The following is an 18,001-nucleotide window of genomic DNA, read 5'->3' as shown; positions in this document are numbered from 1 at the left end:
CATGTTGAAGAAATCACCAAATGAACAAACAAGTTTTAATATAAAGACTGAATCACTTAAATTATTTATTTAAATAGAATTCAAAGAACATTGGAAGAATATTTGCTGAGAGACATATTAAGAAATCAGTGTCATCTCTTGATTCAATGGTATTATAGTAAGGCCAAGTTGCAACAACCAGGAAGAACCTATTTGACAAACATTTCAACATCGCTGACATTAATAACAGCGGTTCCTTCCCTTAGCTCATTGAAAAACATTGTGTAGGAGCTCTTCCAAAACTGCTTTCAGGAAACTCAGAGGGGAAAATTCAGAACAACAGGTGGAGCAAAGCATAAGTCACACTGTACTTCGCCTGCTTTGTATTGTTACTTACGGTTCACTAAAGACAGCAGTCTACTAATATAGGAGATAAAGAATAAGGTGTGGAATCATATAGAACATTTTGTAAAGACAGGCATGAATACATAGAACTGCCAGCCATGGATCTCATCTTAGTGTTGGCTGAAGTCATGGCATTGGTCAGAGTCTGAATCCCAATTGAACAAAGAGAGCACATAACGAAAAGCATACTGAACAAGCATGGCGCATAGGGGAGCGGAAAGTACTTGGAGGAATGTGCATTTGTTTACTCTTTTGCTCATTTATTTATTAAATGGGCTGGCAAATCAGTATGGTTCATTTTGCTGAGTATGGAGGAGTTTATATCTTTTTAGGGACTAGCTCTTTGTTGAAGGCTAAGGTCAGCTTCAAACGATGTCACTACTACCAGTTCAATTTAGAGCACATTAGATTTTTTTCTTTCTTCATATTACCTTATATCAGTTCTTTTTCTTAGCCTTCTTGATCTTAGAGGAGAAAAAATTGTGACAAAAGTTAATATAATGTTTAGAAGTGCTGAAAGTCAAGGCAGGAGGATGATGGAACAACATTCTGATCTAAGTTGCTCCACCAGCCAAGGAAACTAAGTCTTGAGATGTATTTTGAGGAAAGATGGAGATTATTATATGTTGAGGGTAGTTCTAGAGGTTGAGGGCAGTTCAAGATCGGTTCAGCCATCTCCAAGTCTGCCTCCTTGTCTTTGTCATTCCTGATACAAATGCACTTTGTTTTCAGTAGCACAGGTTATGATTTCTGATCTGAGCTTTTACCTGTTGCAGGCTAAAAGTAAATACCGAGGCACTAAAGCTGGTCATTTTTCAGAGTCACACAGAAGTAGTAGCACACTAGGGTGATGCATTTTGGAAATTGAAAGGACACAGCAGAAAGTGTAGAAAAATTTTACAGGTTGGAACCAGCCCATGAATCACAAGCTGTAACATTTTGGGTTAAAGCTCTCAAAGCTGATTTAAAAAATGCAAGTTTGAACATGCTGCTAAAGAGAGTGATATGGATAAGCTTGGACACACAGTCAGACACGCCTACATATTCTTTTCAGTTTTTTAGTTCAGATGAAACGGGTAGATCTCATTTAACTTTTTTAGATCATCTTGTCTGGCTTACCTGGCACTCACTGCCCAGGATGCCCACACAGCTAATGGAGGTAAAAAGGATGTCCAACTCACATGAATTATTTTAGAAACCTACTTTGGGATCAAAAGAATTGAAGTCTGACCTCCACTGCCTATAAAGACAGCATATAATAAATAGCCATTTAGTCCCACACAGAAATCCACAAACACAAAAATGTTACATGTTCAGAGCAAGTACTTAGAAGAGAAGCAAAAGGGAAATGATGTAAAATTATACATGATTGCCTGAAAATTCCAACAACCTCTGATTTAAATGAAAGGATTTTGAAATTTCAACATTTCAGTATATGACACACAGTATGGAATAGTCTGTCAGTTCATTAAGCAGAACAACAGGTGAGAGTTTCTCCAGTCAGCCAAGAATGAATGGCATGTTAATGTTCAGGTGAGCTTCCTTTTCAATTTTTAAGAAAATAGCCATGTGTTACAAATTATCTGATCTAAGTTGTGTGCTTGAGCTATTAAGTTATTGCTTTCATAACCGTATTTTTAATGACATTGCACACACTAAACGTTTTGTGCCTGTGAATAGATTTGACAAAGGGTCACATCCATTGTACTGCGCAATGCAGTAGTGGTGTACATGGAACTGCTGCAAAATCATAGAATCACAGAATGGTTTGGGCCAGAAGGGACCTTAAAGATCATCTAGTTCCAACCCCCCTGCCACAGGCAGGGACACCTTCCACTAGACCAGGTTGCTCCAAGCCCCATCCAACCTGGCCTTGAACATGGCCAGGGAGGGGGCAGCCACAGCTTCTCTGGGCAACCTGTATAACCTACTTATTGAGGTTTGTTTCAGAAGCTCTTTGGAAACAGTAGAGTAGCTAAATTATGCCCTTGTTCTAATTCAGTAGGGACAGTAGGAAGGAAAGCAAGAGGTCAATTTAATGAGGTATCAGAAGAAAATAAATAAAAATCAAGACAAGAGAGTCAAAAGGGAGGCTCTTAGTTTGGAGAATCCTTTACTGTTCCTGCTAGGAAGATGTGAGGCTTATTTGTCAGATCAGGAAGCTACAGATAAAATGGATCTTGAAAAGTTAAAAAACCCTTTTTCTTTCAGGGAGAGTTACATCAGAGATTTTCCAAACTGATGCACACAAAGCTCCCCAAAAGAGCTTGAAGAAGCTGGGCCTATCAGAATAATATTAAAGCCTGGTACTTTGAAAAGTTTTGCTTTAAGTAGGTCATGTTTTGCTTTAATCACCTTGGACCCAGCTCCATGTTTGCTGGAGACAGAGAACATGCCAGAAAAAAAGAAAACAAAGAAAAGCAATACAAACCTTCACCAAAGCAGGTGTGTAGCTGACATTCTTCATTCCAAACAGGAGAGTTCGGAGAAATTGAGACAATCAGGTAATAAAGTCAACAGCACTAGGGAATTTGGACAGAAAGGTCTTTTTGCATTAAAGATGCAAAAACTTCAGGGAACCTATATCTCAAGCTGGGAAAAGAAGACACAAGGCAAAACTCCAGACTGAAGCTGGTGAATCACGAACATGCAAAGAACCTAGAAGCAACAGGGGAGAGAAAACTGGACAGCAAGAGCTGTGTCTTGGACACCCAGAAGTGTCAGGATAAAGTGAGAATATTCAGTCAGGCTGTCATAAGGAAAGTAAAGCAAAATCATAGGTATGACTCCAGCACATCTGCTGTGGATTGACATTTTCCTCTGCTTAGGAGAGTGATGATGCACGGATGAAGGGAGAATGGCTAAGGTAAAAGGACAGAGCCAGCATGGACTAGTGAGCTGGACAAGGCAACATACTAAAGGGTGAACCATAAGCTGGGAATACTTCAGCTATAAGTCATACAGGGTGAAAAATACGTTCTGGATTATTCAATCACAGGATGACCAGGGGCTGCTTGTGGTAGTTGAATCTGGACAAAGGCGAATGTAGTCTCAAGGTTGTCTCAGGGAAAATAATTCCAGGGATGATTTGGAGCTAAGTGGATACACCTGCAATGTAGTAATTCTTTTGTGGCCCAGTATCTTAACTGAGATATCCCAAGACAGCAACACCAAAGGGTACATGAAAATCAACTGAACTCTGTCTATGCATGGTAAGAGCACTGAGGCCAAGATTTGATCAGTCTCATCCTAAACCATCAGCAGGGATCAGAACTCCAGGACAGGATTCAGACTGCAGATTAAACCATCTCAGGGGCATTTATTGAAGACTTTTCAAGCTAAAGAATTACAGAGCTCACTCTATAGTAGATACCTATATTTATTTACATTGCCTGGACATTGGCCTGGGGCCAGAATCAGTAGCCTAAACACTGGTATTTGATGTCACCAATACCCCAGGGTAACTTACCTGCCCTCATACAGTGGGTAAAAGATGTGATGTGGATAAACATCATACCTACAGATCCCTAGTGGATGATAGATACCCCAGGGGATCTCAGATGGCACTTAACACCTATGTTTAGGTGACTGAACCGTGTCCTGATTCTCTTTTGACTATAACAGGAGCTTATGTACTTAGATATAGGTAGACACTTCAAAATACACACCTGTCTTTAGGTGTCTTAATCTGTGAGCTGAATCCCATTTCTGGTCAGCATGGTAGAAACTATCTTAGCAAAAGAGACCTGTAAGTCTTCCATACAGGGGAAAAGGAAGGAGCTTAATAGCAGAGGTGAAAATCTGTCAGGGATACACTTGCTGGGGGAACCAAAAAGGCTGTGACATTCATTTCGTCTCCTCTTCCGAATAACATTCAGAATTTGGTAGCCTCTGGAGGCTCTTTTCCATGACCATTGTTACTACATCCAGCTGTAGTATACAGAGCAAGTCAGAGAACAAAAAGTTAGAGAATATAGAGCAGTGTCCAGAGACTTGAATGCTGCAGAGAAGCAACTTCAATATGGCTCATAATGGTTTTTCATGCTGCTCTGTCCTCTGCAGTCACCAAATACTATTCTCTAATGGAGATTGTGCCAGCTGTTCGCCCACTGTGCATAATAATCTCGGCTAACTAACCCATTCAGTGACACAAAAAACACCATCCAAGCTGTCAAACTTCATGCAACTCGAATGAATGAGTGTGGATTGCAGAATCCAAGGCTCCAGTGACAGCTGTGACACATTCACTGCCTTAGTCATGAAGAGCTTAAGCATCTGCGGTATTTCAGATGCTCTCTCAGCTCCTCTGCATCCTAAGTTAGAGAACAGAACTCCTGGAAGGAATCCAAAGATCCAGCTCTCTAAAACACAGGAAATGAGTGAATTTACTAACTTTAAGTTGGGCCTTTTTATAATGCACTTGATCTGGCTTCTTTATATAATTTGTTTCTAGGCCAACTCTAAGAAAGAAAGTTCTGTTGTGTGTCCAACATCTTAGAAATGTACTAAACCCAAACTCATATTTGACTTTTGGTACTAGTTGCATCAATTTAAGAATTTAGATACATATATAAATATCATTATTACAAGAATTGCTTTTTAAAAGGAAATGCTTTTTACTTATGACCACGAATTTGCCATTTTATATGTCTGCTAGAAATAAAAAAAAAACTTTTATAAACTTACTTCAAAAAAGTGGCAGTAAGAGCAGAAACAGAAATGGTATGATTTAATAAAGCCCTACCATTCCAGGAAAGGAATTAATAGTTAAGGATGTCTTAACTATTTTAAACTCCCTTTCCAAATAAATACAATTTCTTTCCGCTGTGGAGAAGTGTATATCTTACTACTGCAACTTTAATTCCAGTCTACATATCAGTGTGTTCTGAGAGGTTCATGGTATTTTTTTTTCATTGTTTGGATTTCAGTAAATATTTCTAAAGGTCATAGTTAAGGAGGAAGGTGTTAAATCCATTTATCAATGGACTATGGGATTTTGTTAGCTTAGGGCAGAGGGTGGATGCATTACAACAAGAAAGCACTGAGCTATTGATTTATGGTGAAAAGCTGGCTTTTACATCACCTAATTCTAAGCAGGTCAAGTGCTCCAAGCTGGTCAAAATGTATGTCACAAGGTGCCAACCCTAAGCTAATGAGGTCTGGTCAGCATTCATCTCCATATTCTTGCAACTTACAGTGTTGCTAGTCACAAGTAGGGTATATTAGATGAGACTTGGAACATTGCACAGCTTCTGGCTGGCTCAGAGAACAGGCAGAGCAAGCTTGCATCTGCCTGCAGAAAATCATGTAGCCATCCTAGATGTGTCCCTGTGTTGATGTGTCCCCACCTGTTCACAAAATTACATACAAGCTTCAGCTGGCAAATCCCTCTAAGTAATTGGACATGCTATGAAGACAGAAAGTGTTGATACACTGAGGAAGCCTCTGAGATCTAAAATAATCAGTGACTAATTAAAAAAAAAAAAAAAGAAAACCAAACTAGGAGGAAAAAAATAAAACAAACACAGACAGGGTGTTCCCTAGGACAGGCAGCACCATGGCGTGAATTCTTGCTGCAAGTGAGAAGCTGAGTCTGCCATTGGTTGGATAAAGGGAACATGTGGGTGAGGAAGATGTGGGGTCCACCACAGCAGGCTTGGGGTTTTCAGAAAACTTAACATCTATCATGATTTGCTATTGCTTTGAGCTAGCAAAAAATTACCAGTCTTCCCCCTGAGCAAAGATGGGAGCAAGAGAGGATCTACACTTCAAGGGGATATCTCTGAGATACCACGGAAGGATTCATCTCACTGGTTTTGCATGGGTATCTCTGAGCCAGCAGCTGCAAGAACCTCCATAGGGTGATTCATCTGACCCACTTCAGGATGAGATGAACCACTGTCCCCACTTATAATGTAGTGAATTGGGCTGATTAGCTTGGATGTGACCATCTAGTTTTCAGATGCTTAAGTGAGAGTGGATGAACACCACCCAGGCTGCCAAACACTTCTCCTGAGTGAGAAAGCCTTCCGCCACATGAATGATTGTTTTGCCAGGGGATCCTTTGGGGCCAAGTTTTCACCTTGAGAAGGAGGCAACTTACACCTCCTCCACTCCTCAGAGATGGGCCTAATGATACATCTACTCCCTGCAAAAGAACTTGGTTCTGTCACATTTACCTTCAGTAAGACATTTTTCCTTAAGAAGCCCCACCCAATCACACAGGACAATATACTGTCCTTTGCAGGAAAAGTAAGTAGCAAAATTTGCCTCATTCTGAGGAACTAAAGAATAAAAATAAAAAATCTCGGCTATTAACCCACCATGCAGATTAAAAGGGCTTTTCCTGCTCTAACCCTCAGCTCCATTTAGCAGGCCCAACAAATAATAGATAACGGACTATAATTATCCTTCCATTTGCAGCTTCTCAGCAATCGTGACCCAATCATCTCTAATGGAGTGCAAAAGCCACCGTGATTGAGGCTTTTTGTGAAATGCCTCAACGTTGGACGGACAAACCTGCAAACATGTGGCTGAAGTTTAATGTTGTATGTTCATTGAGGAGCTCTTAGATTTCAATATTCCCAACGTTGTAAAAAGAAATTATTATTGCTATTGCCATAACTATTATTGAGAAGAAGAATAATTAGAGCATATAAATATTTATTGCCTTTTCTGTCAGTGTTAGAGTGAATTATGAGTTACACTAAGAAAAACTGGAATTATTGAGTTAATTTGTTTGGGGTTTTTTTGTTGGGTTTTTTTGTTTGTTTTTTTTTTTTTTTAAGCAGTGGTATTAAGCAGAGGTTTTCACACCTTTAAAAACTTTTTTTTAAAGAATCTGTCAAATAAATAGATCAGAGCAGTTTCAGAACATAGTCCTACCTTAAGCCATCCAAGAGTAAAATGTGACACCTGAATGAGCAGGAATGAGACTGTCAGGATGTCTCCAGGGCGGATAAACTCTAATGTCAAATGCAAATCAGGTCATTTCATGGGACAATTATCTCAGAAGAATTTGGATTCAACAGTAGCATACAACCAGAGCGGCAAACAGGAGTCCCTGCAACTGCGTCTGTGTATTTCTGCAGGAACCCTTCCAAGGGAATATTCCTCAGCACAACAGCCATGTTAGCTTTAAATACTCTGTGTGACAATGCTTCTACCTTTTCTTTGGAAGATGGAATGATTTAGCCCCTTCTAAGATGTTTTACCCTGAAATTATCAATCTGGCTACTCTACAGATCAGCCCATCAGCTTGCGTGGGGATACAATCAACCAACTGCAGTGAATTACATAAACAAGACTCGAACAATCTGGCTTGTTTTACACGAGTTCCTAGTTTGTCTTGTGGAGATAAAAGTTAAAGCCTAAGAAGACAGACCAATAAATTGAGAGAACAAAAGGCGGTCAGAGAATAAAACACAAGCAAAGCAATGGGGTGAGGACTGGACATGCTGCCGTGAAGCATTCTGCAAAAACCTCTGCCTTTCTTCCCATATATTTGTGCCCACTCAATTACAATCCAAATAGTGTTTCAGCAGCCACCACAGACACATGAATTCTAGCACTTGTTAGCAGTGTGGAAAACTACCAAATACCTTTCTGCATGCAAAGCATTTCTTAAGAACAGAACAAGTTCAGCAGCGAGGGAACTGGGAAAGTATCTCATCAAGCGATGCTGTATCTGTTGGGTAGCAGGAATAATCTGAAATGGAGTGGTGTTACAGCTCTCCCTGACGATACATTGTCAGCAGAGATGACTTTAAACTTGTGGATAGGAAAAAAGAGGGAGTTCCTCACTGGTGCATTTACATCCCTTTCAGCAGAGATCTGCACTGGTGTGGAAAACTCACTCCAACAGTGTGTACTGAATCCCGCCTGCGCTGTCTTCACAGGTGATACGGGATGGCTGGATGTGAAAGGAGAACAGGGAACAGAAACAAAGGATCATCAGCCAACACAAAAATACACTTCGCTGACTTAAAGATTGAGGCTGCACTCCCTGGGCCAAGTAGTGGGGTGAAGTAAAATTTAGTATCTCCACTGAATTGTATATCCTGACATCAGTTTACCTCTCCTGAGAACTGTGGCAAATAAATAACTCCTTTGTTAAATCAGGACCTAACTGTAAGACCTGATAATTCTGCAAGTCTTTCCACCAGGTATGAGTTACAGCATGATCCTGTCCTGAGTTTACTTCTTCTCAGCGCTTCTTAACTCAAATATTCTGATTTCATTAAAAGATAATCCAAGCTAATTTAGGAATTAGACTGTTTGTACTAAGTGTGCTCAGAAGGAAGGAAAGGAAAACAAAATCTGCTACATTGAAATGAATCAGCCTGAGGACATGGGTCTCAACTTTATCAAAGGCGTAGGCACATATGGAACTCAACCCCAGAAAAAATATCTCCAGGATGCCGTCTCAGTCAGCCAAATTAAGAGAGATGTGATGAACAAAGGTCTGAATGTGATCAACAGCGCAGCCCTCAATCTCAGAAATCTCTGTTTTTCTCTCCCTGGTAGCATCCCACAACAAAGCTCCTGCCTTCGCGTTTATGAGCTGTACATATACACCAACAGCAGCAGACCTGGAGAGCTACATGTGGCTGTGGCACCACCATGCAAACAGCAGACATCTTAAACCTACAGCGTGGAAGGAGCCCTCCTGTCTTCTAGCAGGGACCCCAACAAATGACGGAAGGCTAAAGCCAAGGAGCGATCACAAAGCTAGTTCCCTGTTTAAAGATAAATATATGTATTTTTCACACATAAAGCCCCCCATGACCTTGGAATCTGTTCAGTGCCAATGGTTATCCTTCCAGTCACTGCACACATGCCTTCGATTGGAGAAAACAAAACAACAGAAACCTTCCACTCCGCGATGTCCGAGATAGATAGATTGCCGGTACAATAACAGATCAATTGTAGCTGTCCTGAACAAACAACAAAGCAGCAACTATTGCCCTCAGCACATAGAAACAGGGGAAAAAAAAAGGTAGAAGACCATAACCCAGAACTGTAACCAACACACAAGCAGAGACATCAACTTTAATCCAACTCCTATTATTGCACTGAATAGAATTCCTTAATTATTCATCAAATTAGAGCAGCGTTGCCTTACCCATCCTACGGGACAACTTCTTTCAAGACAGCTCCAGTGTGTTTTGCAGTAGCCAAGTATGGATGCTTGTATAATGCGTTCTTTCTCTGTAGCTATACGAACACCACTTTAAGGAGTTTGCCTTCGTACTATCATTGACAGTAACCTTAAGTAATCATAAATTCCCTTTGATTAACATGTGCTAGCCATGGAAACGTTTCCCCACTGTACCTGACCACTGTTGCACAGGCTGAAGTGAGATGGCTGCGTACCCAAATAACATCAACTGAAAATCTATTTGTTGTTTGTTGACTCCAACAGACTAAAAAAAAAAAACATGCAAAAAGCTACTTCAGTTATGTTGCATATTGCCATAGCTGTCCAACACTTGCTATGTAATTAACATACACGAGACAGATGGTAATCCATAATACCCTAGGAAAGAATCAGGTCACTTCGCTGCCTTATTCACTTTGGTTAATATTTTTTTGTTATTATTATAGTTACCTCCAGTGCTACTCCAATATATTCTTCAAGCTAAATCCCAGCTTCTGTTTACCAGAAGATTAGATACAGAGGAAAGCACTGACTTCCAGGGAGTTCTTCCAGACCTGCTTCTATGTAAGTGGGATGATCATCTAGCCATAAACACCGGTATGTCACTAAACAAATCTCTCTTTTTTTTCATGCATTTTCCAGTGCTGAACAGCATGCTGCATTATCTTCCTCTCCCTGTCTGTAAACTCTTCAGATTCCAATACATACCTGAACCATTCACATGTTAAATTCACAGCACATTGGTAAAGAGTCTGTCCTGTGCTATTCCTCTGACTTAAGATGTGCTTTGCATAAAGATGGTATTATTAGAACCAGCTGTTCAAATACTGATAAGGAGAAGTGTGCAGAGGCATGCAAGCAGAGGTCAAAGGCACATTAACAGCGATTTTTACTACCCCACAGTAAAAACAGAGAAGTCCTGGTGCACTGCTTGAAGGGTGAATCAGAGTTTCTGCGGCAGGTGAAGATGCAGAACTGCAAAGCGAGCCTTGAGAGCTCGAAAATGCCAACAGCAGCACCGGCTCTGTTAGCAATCAGGTTTTATTTACCAGCCATATTGCGTTAAAAACAGACGTGATTCCCATACCGAGCACGTTAACCTGTCACCGCTCGCAAAGGGAGATTGATGTTTGAAAAGAATCAAACCTATCTCGCGGGTGCACCCTCAGAGCCTACAGCTCTGGCTGAAGGTAGGAAACCTGCGAGCAGTTCCCCCCCAAAATAAGTATTCCCAGGACCTGGGGAAGATGAGGGAAGAGACGGTAAATCAATGTCACTGTAAGAAAAGCCTCGCCGGCTGCACCAGCGGCTCTTTGGCATCCCCGGGGTCGGGCCGAGCGGGGCTGCCGCTGCCCTCCGTGCCCAGCCCGGCCGGGGAGCCGGAGCGGTGCCACCCCCGGGGAGGTGGAGGGGGAGAGGCCGGAGGAAAAGACTTACCATTGCAGCAGAGATCCGTCCCGGTGCTGGAGATGCTGCATCCCCGCCGTGCGGGGCGGGGCGGGGCGGGAGGCAGCGGCGGGGGGTCGCGGAGCCGCTCCCCGGCAGAGCCCGGCCAGCTCCGGGTGCCGGCGGGGGAATGAGCGGCCGGAGCCGGGCTCCCCCCGCCTCGCTCGCACCGGGCGGAGGAGGGGTCGGCGCCTCCGGAGGGAATCCAAATTCCTCCTCCCTCGCCTGCCGGTCATGTCCAGGCTGCCTTTGCTCAGGGGATGGGCCAGGTCCTGGCCGTGAAGGAATTTGCCATCGCTAAATCAAAAAAAATAAAACCCCAACCAAAAAAACAAAAACAAAAAAAACCCAAGAGGGGAGACAGGAGATTTGCAAACTTTTTTTCTCTTTTTTTTTCCCCTCTTTTTTTTTTTGCGGTTTTTTTTTTTTTTTTTTGGGTGGGGGGGGGGTTTTTTGTGCTCAGGAAGCAGGGGGTGGGGTGGGAGAGGAGAAGAGTACTGAGGCTGGCTCAGATGCTCTGCCTGCGAGTCAAGGCTGTGGTGTGCTCGCCCCTGTATTTCTCTGTGTGTGTGTGTGTGATTCTCATACCCAGACAATGCTCTGCAAAGCGAGCTGGTCCTGCGGAGAAATGCAAACACCTCCTCCCCCAAGTGCCTGAGGAAAGGAGAAGGGGTATGGAACCAATAGCTTTTCCTTGGCTAGTCTCATTAATATGGAGGAGAGAAGAAAACCAATGAGGACGAGCGGGAGGAGGGGTTTATTCAAATCAAGTTTCTTAAATCAAGCACTTTTTTTCCCCCTCTTTTTCTTTCCTCCTCCCTCCCCCAAATCCTCCTTCTCCTTGTCATCTAAGCACCGCTCCTGCTGTCCCAGAGATTTTATCTCTTTTTTAATTAGTGCGACAGGGTCAGCAAAACACGGTGATGGGAGGGAGGATGGCATCGCTGTTGGAAGGGAGGTGGGAGGTGGAAGGAAGGCAATTTCTCCCTGAGCTGCAGAAGAGTTGATTGCAAAGAAAAGCGATAAAGTAGCTGGAGTTGGCAGGAAGGGAAACTGAGGGGAAGTGGAGCAGGAATTTCACCTAGAAGCAGCATTTTGCAGACAGGCAGGTGGCCTGTGTCCAGGATGAGCCCTCTGAGCTTGTGGAAAGGATCTCCTCCCCTCCCACAGCAGACACACACCCAGGAAGGGAAGTGACTGCACAGGAACAGCAGCATCTGCACTTGTCCTGCACTGCCTCAGAGCTACACAGCAACAGGATCCCTGCAACAGCAGTGCAGGACTGGTACCTGTTGCTGGAAAACCAGGGGAGTAGAGCTGTAGAGAGGGCTGAGGTGGTTGGTGAGAAGGGAAGGGATGTCCAGCTGGTTCTTTTGACTTGCATCTGGAAAAGAGCAGGGTGGCACATGTCCCCTGCAAAGGAAGTGCACAAAAGCATCCAATCACTGCTGCCTTCTGCAGAGAGTAGTGCTCAAGGGAAAACTCTCCAGACCTGGAAAATGATTACTAAGGGAGTCTGAACATCTATAGCAGGCCTGGAGGACCCTCCTGCCAGGGCATCCCGTGGAGGCACTTGGTACCACACTGCTTTTGCTGCTGCCAACCGTACTGCTCTCAGGCCCCACAGATCCACGTCAAGAACTTGAGATTCTCAATGACCACATCCGTACCCAGATTCTCTGAGACCTGTGCAGTAACTGCCTGCTGATGAGGTTCTTCTAATTACCCTGAAATTTCACAACACCTGGAATACTGAAACTGTTGCTCTTCCCATTGTGGAAGCCCTGTCTTCTGCTCACCTTTTACCACTTCCCCTTCATTTTCTCCATCTCCCATCTTCCACTTCCCTTAGCATATCAATTCATTTCAAAGCCTCCTTGCCTTTACCCTGCTCCCAGATTGAAAAAAAAAAGGGCAATTTGGTCATAAAAGCAACTAAATCCATTACCTGTCCAGTGTGAAAATCCCTGACCCAATTACTTACTTGTATGTTACAGTCCCTGTAGCTCTCAGTCCAGGTGCAGGAGCCAGAGGAGATGTAGCTCCACAACAGAAGCACCAGACCAGACAACCCTGCTGCCAGTGTCTTGGCACAATAACAGCCCCATGGCTGCAGAGATGCCTTCTCTTGAGAAAAGCATGCACAGACACATTGTGAATGCATTCAGCTCTGGTTTTATTCCAGCACCATGGAGCAGTCCAAAGAATCAACTAGACTTTTCAAAGCTTTCCTTTGCATGTTTTCCTCCAGTTATGCCATCTTCTCTAGCCACATCTCACAGCTTTCAGTAACCTCACGAAATAAGAGAGGAAAAAAAGAAAACAAACAAAAGATGTAGATGTTTACATTGTACAGCTGAGCTCATCAGCCTGTGCACTCTATATAGACATTAATGAGGGAGAGGCACCATTAGGAAGTCACCCATTGCACCTACTTTATATGTCTGCATAGTATAAAACACCTGATTAGATTTTCATAAAGGGAGCCAAGACTAACTAAATCAGATGTAGACACCTATTTGTTAGTCAGATGTATCTCAACAAGCCTTATTTTTCTGTATCCCTAAAGGGTAAGATGCAGGACAAAGAAACCTTCACAGAAAAATGTTTGTTCTTCCCCTGAAATAGCATCTATGTTTGCTCTGCAGACTTAAAGAACCTCTTCCCCCTCCCCAAAAAAACCCACCACAACAAAACAAACAAAACCCCAGCTGTGTCCCCTCAAAAATTCCAGAATTTATGGCAGTCCTACCTCAAAAACCAGAAGCCCCACTATGAAATGTTTTCTTGGGCTGCTAAGCATAGAAGAAGGCTCCCAGCTGCTCAATTATTATGTGCTGTTCCAACATCTGCTTCCTATCTTTCCCAGGAGAAGGGCAATGGGCCAAGAGAATCATCTAGTGGCCCATACCCAGCCACAGTTGGACTGCTTTAGATGATTTCACAGAATCACAGAATCACAGAATGTTAGGGATTGGAAGGACCTCGAAAGATCATCTAGTCCAATCCCCCTGCCGGAGCAGGATTGCCTAGACCATATCACACAGGAACGCGTCCAGGCAGGTTTTGAATGTCTCCAGAGAAGGAGACTCCACAACCTCTCTGGGCAGCCTGTTCCAGTGTTCGGTCACCCTCACCGTAAAGAAGTTTTTCCTCATATTTATGCGGAACCTCCTGTGTTCCAGCTTGCACCCATTGCCCCTTGTCCTGTCAAGGGATGTCACTGAGAAGAGCCTGGCTGCATCCTCATGACACTTGCCCTTGACATATTTATAAACATTAATGAGGTCACCCCTCAGTCTCCTCTTCTCTAAGCTAAAGAGACCCAGCTCCCTCAGCCTCTCCTCATAAGGGAGATGTTCCACTCCCTTAATCATCTTCGTGGCTCTGCGCTGGACTCTGTCTAGCAGTTCCCTGTCCTTCTTGAACTGAGGGGCCCAGAACTGGACACAATATTCCAGATGCGGCCTCACCAGGGCAGAGTAGAGGGGGAGGAGAACCTCTCTTGACCTGCTAACCACACCCCTTCTAATACACCCCAGGATGCCATTGGCCTTCTCAGCCACAAGGGCACACTGCTGGCTCATGGTCATCCTGTTGTCCACTAGGACTCCCAGGTCCCTTTCCCCTACGCTGCTCTCCAAGTATCTCAGCTGATACTTGTATCAGGTTTCCTATTAAAGTAGTCAGGAGAGTCTATCTAAGAACTTCGTTCTCTGAAGAAGACAATTTTCTTTAGGAGAAAACAATTAAACCATTTTCAGGCAAACGATGCTTCATTGTTTTCCTCATGAGCAGTTTATTAAATAGATCTTCATTATTTAAGTGTGTGTAAAGCATAATAGCCATTATCTTGGCTAGCATGAGAGACTGACAGGGGCAGGAGAAGGCTTCCTGAGAGAAAAGAGTGAGTTACTGCTAAATGACCTGGACAGCCATCCATCTGTCATCCTACATAGGGGCGAGACACTGGCAAGCTGGCTGCAAGAGTGTATGCTGAGACTGGGTTAAAAGTATTTTGCTGGAAGGTCCTTGTCCTCTTATTTTGACACCTCAAGTGTGATTTAGTTGACCAAACAGCTAGGTCTCAGCTGGCCAACCACCTCTCCCTTCATAGTAAGGTCAGATCTTATCAGTGCAGTCACTGGAATATAAGGCACGATCCATCTCAGCCCAAGGAGATACAGAAAACGGCTTGGATGAACTGTGTCCTAAATGTGCCTGTGTCTCTCCATTGATGTTAGACACACCAGGAACACTAGCCCAGCTTGTCAACACCCACGAAATACACCTCTAAGGCTTAATGATATGAATCTTATCCATCTCATTAACAAACTAATGAGATTTAGTTCATGAATTAAGTTCATTAAGGAACTTATTCATCAATGACCTGGATGAAGGGACAGAATATACCCTCAGCAAGTTTGCTGATGACACAAAACTGGGAGGAGTGGCTGATACACCAGAAGGCTGTGCTGCCATTCAGTGAGACCTGGACAGGCTGGAGAGCTGGGCGAAGAAGAACCTAACGAATTCAACAAATGCAAGTGTAGGGTCCTGCACCTAGGGAGGAATAACCCCAGGCACCAGTACAGGCTGGTGGTTGACCTGCTGGAAAGCAGCTCTGCGGAGAAGGACCTGGGAGTTCTGGTGGACAACAAGTTCACCATGAGCCAACAATGTGCCCTTGTTGCCAGGAAGGCCAATGATATTCCGGGGTGCATTAGGAAGAGTGTGGCCAACAGGTCAAGGGAGGTTCTCCTCCCCCTCTACACTGCCCTGGTGAGGCCACACCTGGAGTAACTGTGTGCAGTTCTGGGCTCACCAGTTCAAGAAAGACAAGGAACTACTGGAGCGAGTCCAGAGGAAGGCTATGAAGATGATCAGAGGACTGGAGAATCTCTCTTATGAGGAGAGGCTGAGGGAGGAGAGAAGACTGAGAGGGGACCTTATCAATATTTACAAATACCTTAAGGGCGGGTGTCAAGAGGAGGGGGCCAGACTCTTCTCAGTGATGCCCAGTGGCAGGACAAGGGACAACAAGCACAAGCAGAAACATGGGAAGTTCCACCTAAATATGAGGAAAAACTTCTTTACTTCGAGGGTGCCAGAGCACTGGAACAGGCTGCCCAGGGAGGTTGTGGAGTCTCCTTCTCTGGAGATATTCAAGACCCATCTAGACGTGACCCTGTGCAATGTGAACCTGCTTTCACAGGGGGTTGAACTAGATGATCTCCATGGGTCTCTTGCAACCCCAACCAGTCTGTGATTCTGTGAATTCCTCTTTCACTATCAGGTTTGAGAAGCCTGAAATATTGAGACTCACCCAGCTGGCTAGTTCTCCTCCGCCAGGATGAGAACTGCCTCCGGGTAGTGCCACAGACTCCCACGCACACTGAGGTCCCACCTGCCAGACCCTGTTGTCCTGTAGATCCTCTGATGTGATAAGCAGTTGTGCCAGGTATCAAAAAGAGATCCAGAGGAAAGGAAAGCTCTCCTGTGCTGCAGCTGAGAAGTGAGGTTGAGAAATACCTCGTGCCAGATGGGACCCTCTGGTCTGCATATCCCTCAGTCACTTCCTAGCAACCAGAAGATTTCTAACAGTCAGAAAGAGACATTTCCTCTTTCTTGAGGACAAGATCTGGTGGAGGTAGAGAGTGGGAGAAAACAGCTATTTCCTCAGATGACAGTCGTTTGTTCCCTTTCTACTTATGTAAATGAGCTGTACTGTTTTAAGACATTTCTCCCAGTAGAACTGTGTCCACAGCCAGGGAGAATGCAGTATGCTAAATACCCCACCTGCTATGATTAACTGGGACATACTTGGTGTGTAGGCAAAGGTCTACGCCACTATGTTAAAAGACGGTAACTCAAACCGTGAACTTAAAGAGCAGTAGGTATCCTGCTTTGTGCCTGCTCCCACCTCTTAGTAAATATAAGGCAGCTTAGCCCACAGGGATGTGTACCTCAGGATGCTGGGAGGTGGCATAGCAGCCATAAGTGAGAAGCTGAGGTGCTGTAAATTCACTCCCAGGTGGCTGGAGAGAAGGCTGTTGATCTGGCCATCCTCAAAGGGAATTTAGTTGAATCAAAACTCTTGATTTGTGTATCCAGCCTTTCTTTGCCTCCACCAGCACTGTAAAGAGGTTTGTTGCAGAACAACTGCACCTTCCCTCACCAGCTCCCCCCTCTTCCCTCACATGTTCTGTTGCAGAAGAATCTGTAGTTGACTAGTCTGAAAAATGAGAGGAGTGAGGACACACATTAAGCTTGGTTTGCAATGCATGCAGGGAATGCTAACCTGCCTCTGAGTCAGGCTTTTGCAAATGCAGAAATCACCCACCAGAAGTTGGGCAAGACAGGAGGGCATGCTCTGCTAGCCAGCTTGCAGGCCACCTATAAAGAAGGGCACGCTCATCCAAATGGTGGTAGCCATGCCTTATCTTGACCAGCCTTCACAGACTGCCACATAACAAGGTATAACATCCCAGGGACAAAGGATGGGAGTCAGTTTGCAGATGAATGCAGGTATCTACACATGAGGTAGGTGGTGTGCTCCCACTACAGTCAACAGAGATCTAGCCATTATAGTCAGTGAAGAATAGGGATACGCTGAGCTCACCCTACCTTAGATACCTGCGTGTGACCAACCAAGCAGCTCCCTGGACTCTGTTGGTTCTTTCAATATTTACAGCTTAGGTAACAATTAGATAGCAATCATTGCCTAGAGAGAAGTATCCAGTGCCTTTTGAGATGTCCTAGACGACCTTTTCTTGCAACAGCTGCTGCTTCAGGAGACCATGGATCTCCTGCAACTTCTGTATTGTATCTGCTAGTCTCAAGGAAATGTTTTAGATACACATGGTCTACTAACAAAGTGTGTTGGTTCAGGTGACCAATGAACTCCAGTATCCTACCTTTCTTGAATTCAAGAGTACAGTTACCAATAAATCCAGACCTACCTTCTCTTTCTGGAGGCATGAGGTCAGAATTTGTTCTTTTCTCAGGTAA

At 44.0% G+C, this 18,001-nt stretch overlaps 1 protein-coding gene across 1 annotated transcript in view; it reads right to left on the bottom strand.

Annotated features, from left to right (window-relative positions):
• The window catches only part of ADCYAP1R1 (ADCYAP receptor type I), a 142,190-nt gene extending 129,364 nt beyond the window's left edge, over window positions 1-12,826 (bottom strand). Inside the window, exons 1-2 of the mRNA XM_068405630.1 lie at window positions 12,797-12,826; window positions 10,982-11,287 (exon numbers count right to left, since the gene is read on the bottom strand). Of these exons, the coding sequence (XP_068261731.1) occupies window positions 10,982-11,287; window positions 12,797-12,826 (336 nt within the window). The remainder of the gene's footprint in view (window positions 1-10,981; window positions 11,288-12,796) is intronic.
• Window positions 12,827-18,001: the final 5,175 nt, after the last annotated feature.

The sequence above is a fragment of the Nyctibius grandis genome, chromosome 7 (genome assembly GCF_013368605.1).
Source record: "Nyctibius grandis isolate bNycGra1 chromosome 7, bNycGra1.pri, whole genome shotgun sequence".
Lineage (NCBI taxonomy): Eukaryota > Metazoa > Chordata > Aves > Nyctibiiformes > Nyctibiidae > Nyctibius > Nyctibius grandis.
Note: the sequence above shows the minus strand (reverse complement) of the source record. Positions and strands in the feature narration are given on the sequence as shown.